At 43.7% G+C, this 15,837-nt stretch overlaps 1 protein-coding gene across 2 annotated transcripts in view; it reads right to left on the bottom strand.

Moving 5' to 3' along the window:
• Positions 1-15,837, bottom strand: part of LOC112233724 (plexin-A1-like) — a 327,164-nt gene that overhangs the window by 55,623 nt on the left and 255,704 nt on the right. For both annotated transcript variants that reach the window (XM_042300320.1, XM_042300324.1), the window contains exons 11-12: positions 10,196-10,292; positions 6,792-6,982 (exon numbers count right to left, since the gene is read on the bottom strand). In XM_042300320.1, the coding sequence (XP_042156254.1) occupies positions 6,792-6,982; positions 10,196-10,292 (288 nt within the window). The remainder of the gene's footprint in view (positions 1-6,791; positions 6,983-10,195; positions 10,293-15,837) is intronic.

Consider the following 15,837-nt stretch of genomic DNA (forward strand, 5'->3'; position numbering starts at 1 on the left):
TCTCCCTAACCCAGCCTAACTATTAATCTACTAAATGCTATTAGAAAGAGTTCAAGTTATGACCCTTTTTCTGTAGTGAATGACCCTGAGGGTGCTTTAGAGGTACTCACAGTAATGGCTGCCCACAGCTGCCCTGTACTAATCAGTAGACCATTCATCTTGCCCCATACAGACAGCGGCCCTGTCTCTATCGTTCATCACTAGCATGATTAAGACCTGCGCTAATTACATCAGCGCTGGGGGCGACTTCCATTTGTCTGACTCCCCTCTCCCTGGTTATTCATGGTTATTCGCTCAAACCCCCTACAACTGCTGGTCTCTGAGGTGACATTTTGACCCCCGGCTGGACATATTTGGTGTGTGTGTGCATGGAAGGTTATACACATTTGAGGTAAGCACTCTCACGGGCATTAGTGTCTCTCTCTCACACACACACACATCCACACATCCAAATGTGCAAGAACACACACACGCACACGCCCTACCCCTAATTGGAGCACAGCAGGGCACATTGCCACATTGCCAAACAATGCCATCGCTGCGTAACTACGGGTATTTTTGCCTCGGCCCACTGTGACCCTCTCAATCCCTCCGTCTCTCGGTATCTATGTGTACGTCTCTGCATTTCTCGCTCTTTCTCTCTCCATCCATCTACTGTTTAGCCCCGTTTTTGTTCATCTATAGGATCTGAAACCATGTCTGTACTTTTGTTCACTTTCAAGGGCTGTCACTAGCCCAAGGCTAGCATGCTAGAGGCTAGCAATGACATACTGCAACATTACAGTAGGGGACCTGCTAACATGACACAGCGGTTCAAAAACAGTAAATATGACACGGACGTCGTACAAAAAACAGCCAGGGAGCAGAGAGCGGGTGCGTGTCACATGTACTATCAAAAGGACAACACTGAACGTTACACCTGGCTAATTCTTTGCACAGAACGTATCTATCAATCCAGTCAGAGAGCGATGAGAAGAGAGAAAATTCAAAAGCGAGAGAGAGAATGAGAGAGAGAATAAGAAAGAATAGCGAAAGAACAAAAAAAAATAAAAAAATTAAAAGACTCCGATAAAGAAAACGAGAGGGCGTTTTGACTGCGCCGCGCTCTCTGTGTGGGGGCCTATTGTCGTCACTGTGTGCAGCTGATCTGGTCTGGCGATAGCGTCTGGTAAGGAGTCTGAGAGGAGAGAGCTGAATCTAAGACGAATACAGTGGAGCAGGCAGAGCCCTATCACCCGAATGAAAGGGAACATCTACAGCTGGGAGAGAATCTACTCCAATGGAGAGGGGGGCTGGAAATGGCCTCTGGGTTTGCAGACAAAGAGGAAGCGCAGAGGATCTGAACGCGTGTGTGCACGTCACGCGAACAGCACACATTAAAGCATTTGAGCCATAAAGACTTGGGACATCACTGATCATTCAGTGGCATGAATTTACAGCAGCAAGAAAAAGAATGGTGAACCCTTCGGAATCACCTGGGTTTCTGCATAGATTGGTCATCAAATTGGGATCTGATCTCTTCATCTACGTCACAGCAATGGACAAACAGTGTGCTTCAACGAATAACACACACAGTATTGTATTTGTCTTGTCTATGTTGAATACATCATTGAATCATTCACAATGTAGGTTGGAAAAAGTATGTGAACCACTAGGCTAATGACTCCTCCAAAAGGTCATTGGAGTCAGGAGTCTGCTAACCTGGAGTCCAATCGATGAGACGAGATTGGAGATGTCGGTTAGAGCTGCCTTGCCCTATGAAAAAAAAACCTCAAAATTTGAGTTTGCTATTCACAAGAAGCATTGCCTGATGTGATCCATGCCTCAAACAAAAGAGATCTCAGAAGACCTAAGATTAAGAACTGTTGACTTGCATAAAACTGTAAAGGGTTACAAAAGTATTTCTAAAAGCCTTGATGTGCATCAGTCCAAGAAAAGACAACTTGTCTATAAATGGAGAAAGTTCAGCACTGTTGCTACTCTCCTTAGGAGTGTCCGTCCTGCAAAGATGACTGCAAGAGCACAGCGCAGAATGCTAAGAGGTTAAGAAGAATCCTAGAGTGTCAGCTAAAGACTTACAGAAATCTCTGGAACATGGTAACATCTCTGTTGACGAGTCTACGATACGTAAAACACGAAACAAGAATGTTGTTCATAGGAATAGACCACGGAAGATGCCAATTCAGTCCAAAAAAACTTTGCTGAACATCTGAAGTTTGCAAAAGTGCACCTGGATGTTCTACAGCGCTACTGGCAAAATATTCTGTGGACAGATGACTACAGTTGAGTTGTTTGGAAGGAACACACAACACTATATGTGGAGAAAAAAAAGGCACAGCTCACCAACATCAAAACCTCATCCCAACTGTAAAGTATGGTGGTGGGAGCATCATGGTTTGGGGCTGCTTTGCTGCCTCAGGGCCTGGACAGCTTGCTATCATCGACGGACAAATGAATTCCCAAGTTAATCAAGACATTTTGCAGGACAATGTAAGGCTATCTGTCCAACAATTGAAGCTCAACAGAAGTTGGGTGATGCAACAGGACCACGACCCAAAACACAGTAAATCAACAAAAAAGAAAATACGCCTTCTGGAGTGGCCCAGTCAGAGTCCTGACCTCAACCCGATTGAGATGCTGTGGCATGACCTCAAGAGAGCAGTTCACACCAGACATTCCAAGAATATTGCTGAACTGAAACAGTTTTGTCAAGAGGAATGGTCCAAAATTCCTCCTGACTGTTGAGCAGGTCTGATCCACAGCTACAGAAAACATTTGGTTGAGGTTATTGCTGCCAAAGGAGGGTCAACCAGCTATCAAATCCAAGGGTTCACATTCTTTAAAGACATGAAAACATATAATTGTTTGTGTGTTATTAGTTGAAGCAGACTATGTTTATCTATTGTTGTGACCGAGATGAAGCTCAGATCAAATTTCATGACCACATTTTGCAGAAATCCAAGTATTTCCAAAGGGTTCACACTTTTTCTTGCCATTGTATGTATGAATTCATACCTGGAACACAGCATGCATATTTCACATGAAGTAATAATATGTGTTCTGAAACATAGGAAGAATATAATGGACCTGGTCATACAAACTGGACTTAATCCCAGTAATAGACAGAGATAGAACATTCTAGAAACAAGCCTACAGGGTCACTATGGAGCTACCGTTATACATTCAATATATAGGTGTTTCGCAAATCAATCATTGTCCATTTCACTGAGAGGCACTAGCTGTTGTCAACGTTGCACTGTAGAATTACTGTTAGGGTGAAAAACAGGGAGAAAAATATACCCTTGTACTCAGAACTAGTACTCTTTAATAAAACATATCACAAACATGAATAACGTTGTTTTGAATATCAAAATGACAGTGGAAGAAAGGTCCTTTGTCACACAGCTGTGGATGTGGTATTCATTGAGTGCTATTATACTGCTGTGGTGGTGTGTTTAGTGTTGTTACAATGGTAAATCGCTGTGGCTAGGTCGATGCACTCTAGAGAGGGAGGAAGAGAGAGAGAAAGGGAGAGAGAGAGAAAGAAAGAAAGGGAGATAATTACAGGAGAGAGAAATGGAGAAAGAGAGAGCTTAACACACAATGTCCAGCAATAGCCAATATTGCGGCTTAACAATACATAAGAGAGGGCGGGGGAGCAAGGAAATCAGTCGCCTTTTACAATGAGCAGTTCCAACAGAGAACGAACCCACACACACACACACATTTAATTGGTTTCCGAGGGGTGGTCTTAATGCTGCTCCACAAACCCTATGAGAACTGCTGGGGAGATGAAGGATGATAGAGGACCAAGGAGGAGGCAAGGCCAACCCTATGACAGTTCATTGCTGCATAAATGACGTGTGTGTGTGTTTGTGTGAGGTTACGAGTGGCTGTGTTTACGCGTCGGTGTGTGTGTGCGTGTGTGTATTTGTTGATATTTGCGGGGACAAGTCACAAGGGAGCCGGTTGTTTTTGTTTGTGAATGCAAGATCAGTTCATCTTTCTCCCTCATGGGAGAAACGCATGAAAACATCAGGAAAATTAACACAATTCTTATAAGTCAATTTTATAGTAAAGTGAGAGAGAGAACAAGAGAGGGATGAGAAGGAGAGACATGATGGAGGAGGGAAGAGAGGGAGAGATAGAGGGCCACAGCAGGCATAGGGGGTAAATTACTTATAATTATGGTGAAATGGCCTTTCAGTGTGCCTCACTCCACATGTGAGCGAGAGAGAGAGCGAGACTAATGCAACTACCACTAGCAATATTAAAGCATTACGGTGTCCATATTAGGACACCGTCAACCTCACTTTGACAGGCTAACAATGTGGATCCTACCATGCACTATTGTACAATGTCAAACTGATCAACTTTACAGGGAGAAATATAATTAAATGCCTCTCAATCCCAGTCGTCCCAATGAAATTACTTGCTAATCCACTAGGTCATAAAGGGCCACACAGTGGGTAATGCACTTAGCAAAGTACTAGCATTATAACAGGCTAACAATGTGGTACCCTACCGCTCACTATTGTACCGTGTCAAACTAAATTTAGAGTTAACAGCGAGAAATAGCACAAACACGCCTCTCAATCCCCATGCCTTGAATCCCAGTCGAACACTTGTCCAAATGAAATTAGGGGCTAATCCGCTAGCTCATAAAAGGGCCACAAAGTGGCTAGCGTACTTAGATTAGCGCGAGCGAGAGAGAAAAGAAATAACAGAGCACAGAGAACGAGTCCATGTTTAGGGAAGGAGGGATTTGAGAGTAGGGACGTTGAGAAGCGGGGGTAATATTCAATTTGGGTGGAAGATGAAATGGTCTTTCTAGCGTAAGAGGGATGTGTTCTTCAAGGAAGAATGAGATTCTTTCAGTTTGTCATCTGTCCACTGTCGAAGGTTCCTGTAATGTTAATGTCAGAGGAAAATAACATGGCAGTGTCAAGGCAGCGTTGTAACAATGCCTGGTGGCCCGTTGGTTATTTTTGTCCTTTTTAGTGTCTCGCTGTCGAGGCGCTCTTTCTTCCTCCTCTGCTTATCTTCTCTTTTCACTCGTCTTCTTGCCTTCCAAACCCTCTTCTCCCACCTCTCTTTTTGAAGCTCTTGTACTGTACCCCTGCTTTTTCCACTGTGTGCTGTTTGTGCTACCAACATCTTCCCCTCAGGCTAAGCTTAACCCCCCCCCCACACACACACACCTCTTGTGCGCTTGTTTTAAAGAGATAAGTAAAGCGCGGGTGAGAGAGGGAGCATTAGCTAAATGGATTTATCTGTGTGCCAGTGCCCCAATATCTCCATTAAAGGAGAACGTCACTACTTAGGAACCTACTCTTTATTTTTTTGACGCAAATTAACAAAAGTCTCCTAAAAACACCCAAAACACATCCTTTTACAAACAGCAAAGCACTCAGTATCGTGATGCAGGTCCTTAGACGCTGTACACATGATTGTGTCATTCCGAACTTTATCCGCAACGTTCTAATCCATTTTGTGGAATTCGAGTGATATTGGTGTGCATGCGTGTAGTTCCTCATTCCCAATTCCTCTCGTCAACTGTGTGCTACAAGTAACTGTCAAAATAAAGGAAACACTTTATTCACTCACTCAAGTTGTTCTGGTATCTCGTGGTGACCTGTAGCTAAGTTACGTTGCCAGTCAGTCAATCACAAGGTCAGCCGGGCTGGAACGAGGAAGTACACGCATACACGCAGGCAATTGTCGCTTGAGTTGGACAAAATGGATTATAACGTTGCAGATACATTTCGGAAGGACACAATTTCACGTGTACAGCACCTTAAGACCTGCATCACGATACTGAGTGCCATTTGTAAAAGGAAGCATTTTTTTGTTTTTTTGTTGTTGTCTTCGTACATGATTTTTGGATGCCTTGGAGCTACAGAATGAGGACCAGGAAGTCAATCGCTACTGGGGGTAAGTTTCTCAAAAACCAATTAAAATTGCAAAATAAAAAGTGTGTGGACCTTTCTATAACATGGCATTTACGCAAAAAAATACAGATTAGGTTCCTAAATAGTGAAATTCTCCTTTAAGCATTCAGAAACCGAGGGGATACGGGATCCTTTCCCTCCACAGTTAAGAAGCATACACATATTTCAAGGTGATGGTAGTGGAAAACAAATTTTAAAAAAGGGGCATGCATTTCATTTCTGAAAAACAGTAGACTCCCCATCTCATTTGTGTAACAATTAGAATGAGAGAGAAGGGGAATAGAGAGAGAGAACAAATCTGTCTACATTCATGCTTAACGTGGTTCATACAGGAGTATGTGTGTGTGTGTGTGTGTGTGAGAGACAGACAGTACTACACTGTTGGGACAGTGACCTGGACTACGGCCAGACGAGGACCACCGCTATGGCTACCCACTGCAACAGCTGGTAACGTCACGCCACTCACACACACACACACACACACACACACACACACACACACACACACACACACACACACCTCGTCAGTCGTCTCGGTACTCAGTGATGTGCCGTAGACTGCCTCCTCTGTCCTGCCCATCTGTAAGACTATACAGTCTCAGTGTGGGCAAGCTACCTCTCCAACTGTGTCCTCTATCCCTTATTATCCCCTTCATGCCATGTGATGCAAATATCTAACCTCACATTGAAACTTGACTCCAAGTCCTTGCACACTTAACTTAAATGTCTGAGGATGTCCTAATATGGACGCCGTATTATTCCCCCTGAGTTGAAGGATTTCCTTATATGGATGCTGTTCGCTGCCCCACCCTAGTACCCCCCTCCCCTTGCCATCCGTACCTTTATGATCTTGGGGTGGGCACAGCGACTGTTGCCCGTGGTGGCATGCATCCAGCTGCTCTCCAGGGGGGCACATTCCTGCCTCAGGGAGCACTTCTTCTCCTGGACGCACCAGCCACATTCAAACCTGGGGTCAGCCTTCAGACACATCCCACAGCTGTCCCTCAGGGCAGGGCACTTATATAGGTGGGCTGGAGGGAGGAGGGGGAGAGAGAGGAGGAAGTGGGGGAAAGGGTGAGAGAACATGTTTAGTTTGCATCTGAAAGCCTGAAATGACACCAACCCTTTCCGACATAGGTCACAATTTAGTCTCGCATGTCACCTCTAAAAACCAAAAATCTTCAACGATATTACCCCAAACAACTACACTACTCCATTTTTTATAGGCAATGAAGCAAAGCGGTACTTCAAATGGCCGCAAGAATTCGACGGAGGAACATTTTCAGCCTCTCAAATCCCATTGGTCATGCTTTAACTTGAAAGTAACCCTGGGCCAATTTAATTATACTAAATGAGTGATTTAATTACATTTACATATCGGGGGTTAAGCGAGGGAGCATCGTTATATGGTTATCTTCGTTAAAATGAGGATGAGGGAGACACATTGAGAGAACGTGAGAGACACACACTACATGGAGCAACACACCTAATTTAACTGTGATTGAAACATTGAATTGATTCAGACAATCAGGTGTGTTGCTGCTTGGTTGGAGAAAAACCCTGCACCCATACTTGCCTTCCTCTCAATCTGTCTCTGCCTACCTTTCACCACCTCAAACACTCATCCATCAATGACACCAAGATACATTGTACTCACTATTCAGACAGAGTACAAAGCCACACTTCTCATTGTGGTACATTGTGTTTGAATCTGGATTGTTGTGGGGTTTGGCTGTAGAGGCTTTAGTGAACAATTCCCTAAACGTGATGTTATCTTCCATCTCACATCGCAGCAGGAGCCCCTGCTTTACAACCCCCCACTGCCGTGGTGACAACAACAGCAAAACGCTGGGCGTACACAATTCATCCCCGGAAAACATCACTTATTTTCTGGGGGGGGGGGGCCCTGTTTGTGGAACGACGGCACTAAACGCACACATGTGAAGCCACATACACGCACACGAAGGCATGCACACGTCTAGGCACCCACCCACCCACACCGAACCACCTACTCCACGCCTAAGTAACTGACGTCACAGAAAGGTGAGTGTGAAGTGACTGTGTCCAGTTCTGAGGCTAGGGGTGTGCGCGTACGCTCATAACATGCGTGAATGCATATCTGTGTCTTTCTAAATACCACACAAGGGATGCATGGTAGTTTCCTCAAATCCCTGACACGTGCAACACACCCTTGCCAGCCACACATTTGCCATCCACAGAGTTGCATTTTAGCACGGCAGAAACTTACTGGGCTATCTGAGAGAGTATATTTGAACCGTATAGCCTGTCAGAGCATGTATGTAACTTCCCGACTTGGCTTCCAACTGGCCCTTTTGGTCACTCGATGAATGAGTTAACGTGCAGCGGTAGCTTACATAGAACGGAATCTCCATGCCACTGCCATGGCTGTGGCCATCCACTTGGAGAAGCTCCCACAAGGCGTCGTACGAGTGGTGACAGTGAGTGGCAGACATTTCAGAACTAATCTGGAGTGCCACAAAACTGTGTTGAGCCTTCTGAGCTAAAAGCCTAAGACATGACCGCAGGGAGCTAACACAAGTCACGCAGGTTGACTCCTGACAGGAGTGTGGTTCATCGAACCGCCTCTGTCACGCATACATTGCTATATGTACAGTGCATTCGGGGGAAGTGTTCAGACGCCCTTCCCCCTTTCCACATTTGGTTAAGTTACAGCCTTATTCTAAAATGGATTAAATGCATTTTGTTCGTCATCATTCGACACACAATACTCCATAATAACATAGCGAAAACATTTTTTCCCCCTTCTTTCCATTTGAGCACATTTATTTAAAAAATAAAAACATTTACGTAAGTATTCAGACTCTTTGCAATGAGACTCGAAATTGAGCTGAGGTGCATTCTGTTTCCATTCATCATCCTTCAGATGTTTCTACAACTTGATTGGAGTCCACCTGTGGTAAATTCAATTGATTGGACATGATTTGGAAAGGCACACACCTGTCTATATAAAGGTCCCACAGTTGACAGTGCATGTCAGAGCAAAAAACAAGCCATGAGGTAGAAGGAATTATCCGTAGAGCCCCGAGACAGGATTGTGTTGAGGCACAGATCTGGGGAAGTTTACCAAAACATTTCTGCAGCATTGAAGGTTCCCAAGAACACAGTGGCCTCAATCATTCTTAAATGGAAGAAGTTTGGAAATACCAAGACTCTTCCTAGAGCTGGCCACCAGGACAAACTGAGCAGTCAGGGGAGAAGGGCCTTGGTCGGGGAGGTGACCGAGTACCCGATGGTCACTCTGACAGAGCTCCAGAGTTCCTCTGTGGAGATGAGAGAACCTTCCAGAAGGACAACCATCTCTGCAGCACTCTACCAATCAGGCCTTTATGGTAGAGTGGCCAGACGGAAGCCATTCCTCAGTAAAATGCACATGACAGACCGCTTGGAGTTTGCTGAAAGGCACCTAAAGACTCTTAGACAACGAGAAACAAGATTATCCAAGACAATGCAGGAGTGGCTTCAGGACAAGTCTTTGAATGTCCTTGAGTGGCCCAGCCAGAGCCCGGACTTGAACCTGATCGAACATAGCTGTACAGCAACACTCCCCATCCAACCTGACAGAGCTCGAGAGGATCTGCAGAGAAGAATGGTTGAAACTCACTGAATACAGGTGTGCCAAGCTTGTAGTATCATGCCCAAAAAGACTTGAGGCTGCAATCGCTGCCAAAGGTGCTTTAACAAAGTACAGGGAGTAAAGGGTCTGAATACTTATGTAAATGTGATATTTCCCTTTTTTTTTAAAAATACATTTGAGAAAAAAATCTTTAAAAAAATACTTTGTCATTATGGGGTAGTGTGTGTAGATTGATGAGGAAAAATACAATTCAATCCATTTTAGAATAAGGCTGTAACATAACAAAATGTGGAAAAAGTCAAGGGGTCTGAATACTTTCCGAATGCACTGTGTATACTGTATTCAAGTAAAATGTCCCTCCTAATATTTATATATTTCTTAGTTCCATTCGTTTACTCTCAGACTTGTGTGTACTGTTGTGAATCGTTAGATACCACTGCACTGTTGGAGCAAGGAACACAAGTATTTTGGTATGCGCGCAGTAACATCTGCTCAACATGTGTACAGTATGCGACGAATAACATTTGATTTGATATAACTAGACAGTGCTTGCATTTGACATCCAAATCCGGGTCTCAGGCGTGCCACAAGACTGTGCTACCCAGCCGAGCTAAAGTCTAGCGCTTACCTTGGATGTTGTAGGGGTTGTCGATGACAAAGTTGCCATTCCACACCACCGATAGGTCCACGGGCAGGTCGCTGATGTCATTACCGTCGTAGTTATACTGCAACGACACAAATACAGCAACGGCACAGTTAGATTGGTATTGCTGCAGTGTTGTGACAGTGTCCCTAAAGTTCACTGAAAGACAACACAGTGTTGTTGCTGAGAGTTTATGGTGTTTACTTGTAGCATGAAACCAAGTTTCCCCTTTGGGACAATAAAGTCTGAACTGAACTGTCGATTTCGGTTCAGATTATTTGGGTTTTGATTGACTGAAAAGTGAATAAATAAAAACGTAATTTTTAAAAAACAGTTAATACACTAATATCTTTTCTTTATGTTTCATTTATATTGTTTTAACGTTCATGGCTCATTTGAGTCATAAGCACAACATGGACTAACACTCAGTACACTTGGCCTTCTCTTGTTTCTCTCAGTGAAGACAATTACCCTAATAGGATAGGGTTACATTGCTGCTGATTGTGTAATTCCAAGAACAAGTCCCAGGATGAATTCTTAATAATCAATTAAGTTTTTAATATTATTGTCCATGATTAACAGGATCTCTTGTTCAACAGAATTCTCTCAAGCACTGATCCTAGATCTCCACTTGTACTCCGATGCTTTGTGAATATAGGCCCTGCGCAACAGACGGTACGCGTCTAAATCTCTAACGACTACCTATGACGATGATCCATCTATGTGACACTAAACTAACGTAGCGGGCATAAATGAAACGCCTGAGCAGCGGTTTATTTCCTTTCTGGTCCTGACGAGAGAGAGAGAGAAAGAGAAAGAGAGACACAGAGAGAGACAGAGAGAGAGAAAGAAAGAGAGAGAAAGAAAGAGAGAGAGAGAAAGAAAGAGAGAGAGAAAGAGAGAAAGAGAGAGAGAGAGAGAAAGAGAAAGAGAGAGAGAGAAAGAGAGAAAGAGAGAGAGAGAGAGAGAGAGAGAGAAAGAGAGAGAGAGAGAGAGAGAGAGAGCGAAAAGAAACTGTGGGGTTCGGTTCTCTTATGCACTGTTTAATGAATCAAGTAAACGTGGAGTTAAGATGGAGCTTTGCCTTAAGGTCGGCAGGCTCTCTCTCCATTTCCCCTGAAAACCCGGATGCATCCCGTAGGTATCTGACCACAGTAAGGGTGATCTGCCACTGTCAGCAATATGGGGCTGTGTGTTACTCTGTTTAGATCGTTTTTTCAGCACCCCTGTTTCGACATTGTGGTCCCAACATTTCACATAATGTGCCGTTGGAAACGGGGGGGAGACACAGCAATGTGCATTCAGTAGATAAGGACTCCAGCACACAGCTATGTCACGGTACGTGATTGGTTGGTTCATTCATTCGCCACATGGTGATTGGATGATTTTAATTCATTCACAGCCTCCTACAACTAATGAATATTCACAGACAGAATTTAAAAAAAATAAAAGTCATGCTTTTAGACTGAACTTAAAGGACTATTTATTTAGTAGCCATTATATATTTATCGGATCACTTTACTCGGGGTCACTGCAATGCTCACCATTGAACATTGATGCAACTTTAATCCAACTTTTCAGTGGTAAAGTATGCTTGCTTCTATATGGACTCCAGTAGCGTAGCTGACTTAACTTTTTACACCGTGGTAAAGAGAGGTAATAGAAAAGGATAGGGTAGGATAAGGAGAGGGTGCTGTGTGTGTATATACAGTATATGGATTGAGTGTAGGGCTGTCCGAAACCCCCCCACCCTAAATAATCGACTGGTAGACATATTTAAACGTTGTTTTTTTCCCCATATATAGACACACCCTATTTGTTTTAATCAAATCAACTACATGTATGCTACCGAGCTTGTTTGATGCCCTAACACTGATTAAATAATTAAGACACACATGACTCAAGAGGGAGCCAAATATCAAGATAGCCTAACCAGAAGAAATGTTTCAACTCTTCCCGAACCAACACCTCCCCCGCTGCTGCTGGCCTTCGCAGATTCTGCCACTCCGCTGCCAAAGTTGCCACTTAAAGGCTACACCAGGAAGTCGGCAAACTTTTCCATTTGGAGTGCCAATTTATCTTACCATGTCTACTGACCTGTGTGCCAGTTACGAAGACTTTATAAAAAAAAAAATCATATTTCAAAATCATTGTCATGTGGTTAATACCATTTATATCTAGCTCGAAATGAAATATTAGACTAATCTAAGAGTGGCTTCTATTGCCAACTATGTAAAGCCAACTAATAAAAAGATGGCAGCCTGCAGGTCGAAAAATATCCTGATTGAAATGAATCACATTGGCTACACATGGCTCGTCTGCAAGGAACTTAAAACACTGCATCAACTATCAACTTGGTCCAGCCCAAAGCTTGTGCTAACAATCTTGAAACATGGTACATTGGTTTCCTGCACCCTGAGCTCCGGACAGACACAGACAGAGGCTATTTTGCGTAAATGGAGAGTGTGTGAGAGATACTGATAGCGTGAGAAAAGAAGATAGAGAGGAGGCAGGCTGAGAGGTAAGCGAAATTAGCATCTCACTCATTATCGAGGTACACTCGTAACAACAACAATAATAATAGTAGTAGTAGTGGAACGTGTATTGTGATTAAAAACAACATTAATGAGGATAATAATACATTAAAAGTAGTAGTAGGCAAGTCTGCCATGTGGCTTTTCAGTCACGTTCAAACAAAATGGTAAATATTGACATTACATTGCACTTTTCACTGGCCGTCCCTTCTGTTGTGGCAGGAGAACACATATTTGGCTGTCAAAACTGCACATTTTGGCTTTTCATCCAATAAATGAGCTTTTTCTCCAGATTCTCTGTACACTAAAGAAAGATTCTCTTAGGTCTGAGTATTTGTCACAGTGTAATAGGAAATGCAGCTCTGTCTCTACCTCTCCCCGGGGGCAGAGTGAGCACAGCCTGTTCTCTCTGGGCAGCCAGGTTTGCCTGAGTCGACCGGTCTCTATGACCAGACTGTGCTCACCGAGTCTGTACCTAGTCAGTGTTTTCCTCAGTTCTCTATCAGTCACAGTGGTCAGATAGTCTTCCACCATGTACTGTCTGTTTAGAGCCAAAAAGCTATTTTTTTTTTACTTAGATTTTTTTGTCTGTCTTTCCAATAGGTGATACATTTGTGTAGTGCTGTCCTGATGCTTTGTTCGGTTGGTAATGTTTAGTGAACTGAGCCGTTGGTTAAGGGGACTCTTCTCTATGGTCACCTCTTGGCAGTTGAGGAATTGTAATGAGATGAGTGGTTGTCACTTGTATTTAAATAAAAATAACATTTGGTGGCTCTCTTTTGGATATTAATCAGAGGAGGGAATTGGCCTAATTCTGCTCGACCTGTGTTGTTTGGAATTTCTCTCTGTACCCTGAGGATGTTCTTACAGAATTCCTCATTCAGGGTTCAATTGGGTGTTTGTCCAATTTGTCCAATTCTTGTTTTGTGAGCGCACCCCACACATCGCTGCCCTATAGTGGAATTGGTTCTAAGACGGAGAGAAGACAAAAGGAAGAGACCAGCTAACATGTCCCTAGAGAAGGGTTGATTTCTCTCAACCTGAAACTTTGAGCCTATCGGTCATGGCTAGTAGAGCCAATGGGGTCATCCCCATCATCTTCCTGAACAACCAATCAGAACACGGTATGACTTGCACACGCGCAAATGCACGCACAAACACACACTTTTGGCCAATGGGGGTGGTTTGGGTTCCTTCCCCACACAGGTACCTACTGTTGAGAGGGGATGTAGAGGCCTGTTGTTCCAGCAGAGACATACACAACAGACAAGACTCCCCTGATACACTACAGACATTAATATTTATTCACAGTGGGGTGGCATGGTGTGTGTGTGGGGGGGCTCATCCATACCTCCCTCTCCATGTGTACACCAATGCCTGATTAAAGTTTAATATATCCTATCCTCAAAGGGCCAGACACACACAACACACACACACCGACCCTCCGAGCGAGAGTGAGTCCAATTCACACATGTGTATTATAGGGCAGATATAAGCACCCACCAGATGAGGATTATTCTTAATTAGTACACACACATACGGTTTATTCACATAGGTATATTCTGCTAACACAACGTCGCCAGAGCACAAAAGTTCTAGAGGTCGCCTGGTGAGGTCAGACACGTACCAAATGTATCTCTCTCACCGACATGCAGTCCTGCACAAAACCGCTGATGAACTTACTTAGCCCATATGCTATGATGAAAAGAAAAAAAACATTCATTCCTGTTTACAGGATACCAATTGGCTTGGGTTTATCTCATATTTATTAGCCTGAGATGTTCCTCTTTCACTAAATGTTCCTGTTGCATAAGATGTTCAAAACAAAACAAACGGAGCAGCACAAATTAACAGCGTGCCTAAAACCGTTCTCCCCAGAGACACGGGGAAGTAAACACATAAACTACCCTGGGAACATTTAATGAAGCTAAAGGAGAGAGAGAGAGAGAGAGGGACAGAGAGAGAGAGAGAGGGACAGAGAGAGAGAGAGGGACAGAGAGAGAGGGACTGAGAGAGAGAGAGGGACAGAGAGAGAGGGACAGAGAGAGAGAGGGAGAGGGACTGTGAGAGAGTGAGAGGGACTGTGAGAGAGAGGGACAGAGAGAGAGAGGGACAGAGAGAGAGAGAGGGACTGAGAGAGAGAGGGACAGAGAGAGAGAGGGACTGAGAGAGAGAGAGGGACTGAGAGAGAGAGAGGGACTGAGAGAGAGAGAGGGACTGAGAGAGAGAGAGGGACAGAGAGAGAGGGACAGAGAGAGAGGGACAGAGAGAGAGAGGGACAGAGAGAGAGAGGGACAGAGAGAGAGAGGGACAGAGAGAGAGAGGGAGGGACTGTGAGAGAGTGAGAGGGACTGTGAGAGAGGGGGGGTGAGAGAGACACCCCCCCCTCTTGCTCTGACAAGTGATGTAGCTCAAGGAAGGAAAGATCGATAATTAGGTTTTAGTCCCAAAAATGTTAAGTGTACATATTACATCTTTAAAGAAAATCTACGTTTACATTACCCTGCAGTTTACCTATAAAATGGGCTGATGGTGAAGTACAGTAGACAGTCCAGTACAGTTGTTATTCATATCACAAAATAAATCAAATGAGCTCTCCACAAAGAAGTTCAATAGAAAACTAGTAAAAATAGACAATATCCTGCAACCATGGAGAGGTATGGATAAATTGCAGTGATTAAACTCCTTAGTCATATCTCAGTTTACTCACTTACTTATGGTGCTGCCTCCTCCCGATGATTTGTTTTTGTAATCATAAGAGCAAAATATATTTTGCTTTATCTGGGACGCTAAACCAGAGAAGATAAAGCGTGCCCATCTATATAATAAATATGAACTGGGTGCGTTGAGATTATTCAATATAAAAGCACTAAACCTCTCTAAAAGCTTCACTTACACACAAGTTTGACTTGAACCTTAAATGGTTCTCAAGTAAATTACTAAGAAAAGCTCATCCATTGTTTAAAAATTGCCTTTTTTTCCTTTGTGCCGATTGCCATGTCTCATTTTCGATTAATTCTAAAATGAAACCTTTTTCGAGGTCTCTCTATTTCAAACAAGCATTGCACAGCTGGTTACAATTCCAATTTCATC

The sequence above is a fragment of the Oncorhynchus tshawytscha genome, linkage group LG02, assembly GCF_018296145.1.
Source record: "Oncorhynchus tshawytscha isolate Ot180627B linkage group LG02, Otsh_v2.0, whole genome shotgun sequence".
In the NCBI taxonomy this organism is placed as follows: Eukaryota; Metazoa; Chordata; class Actinopteri; order Salmoniformes; family Salmonidae; genus Oncorhynchus; species Oncorhynchus tshawytscha.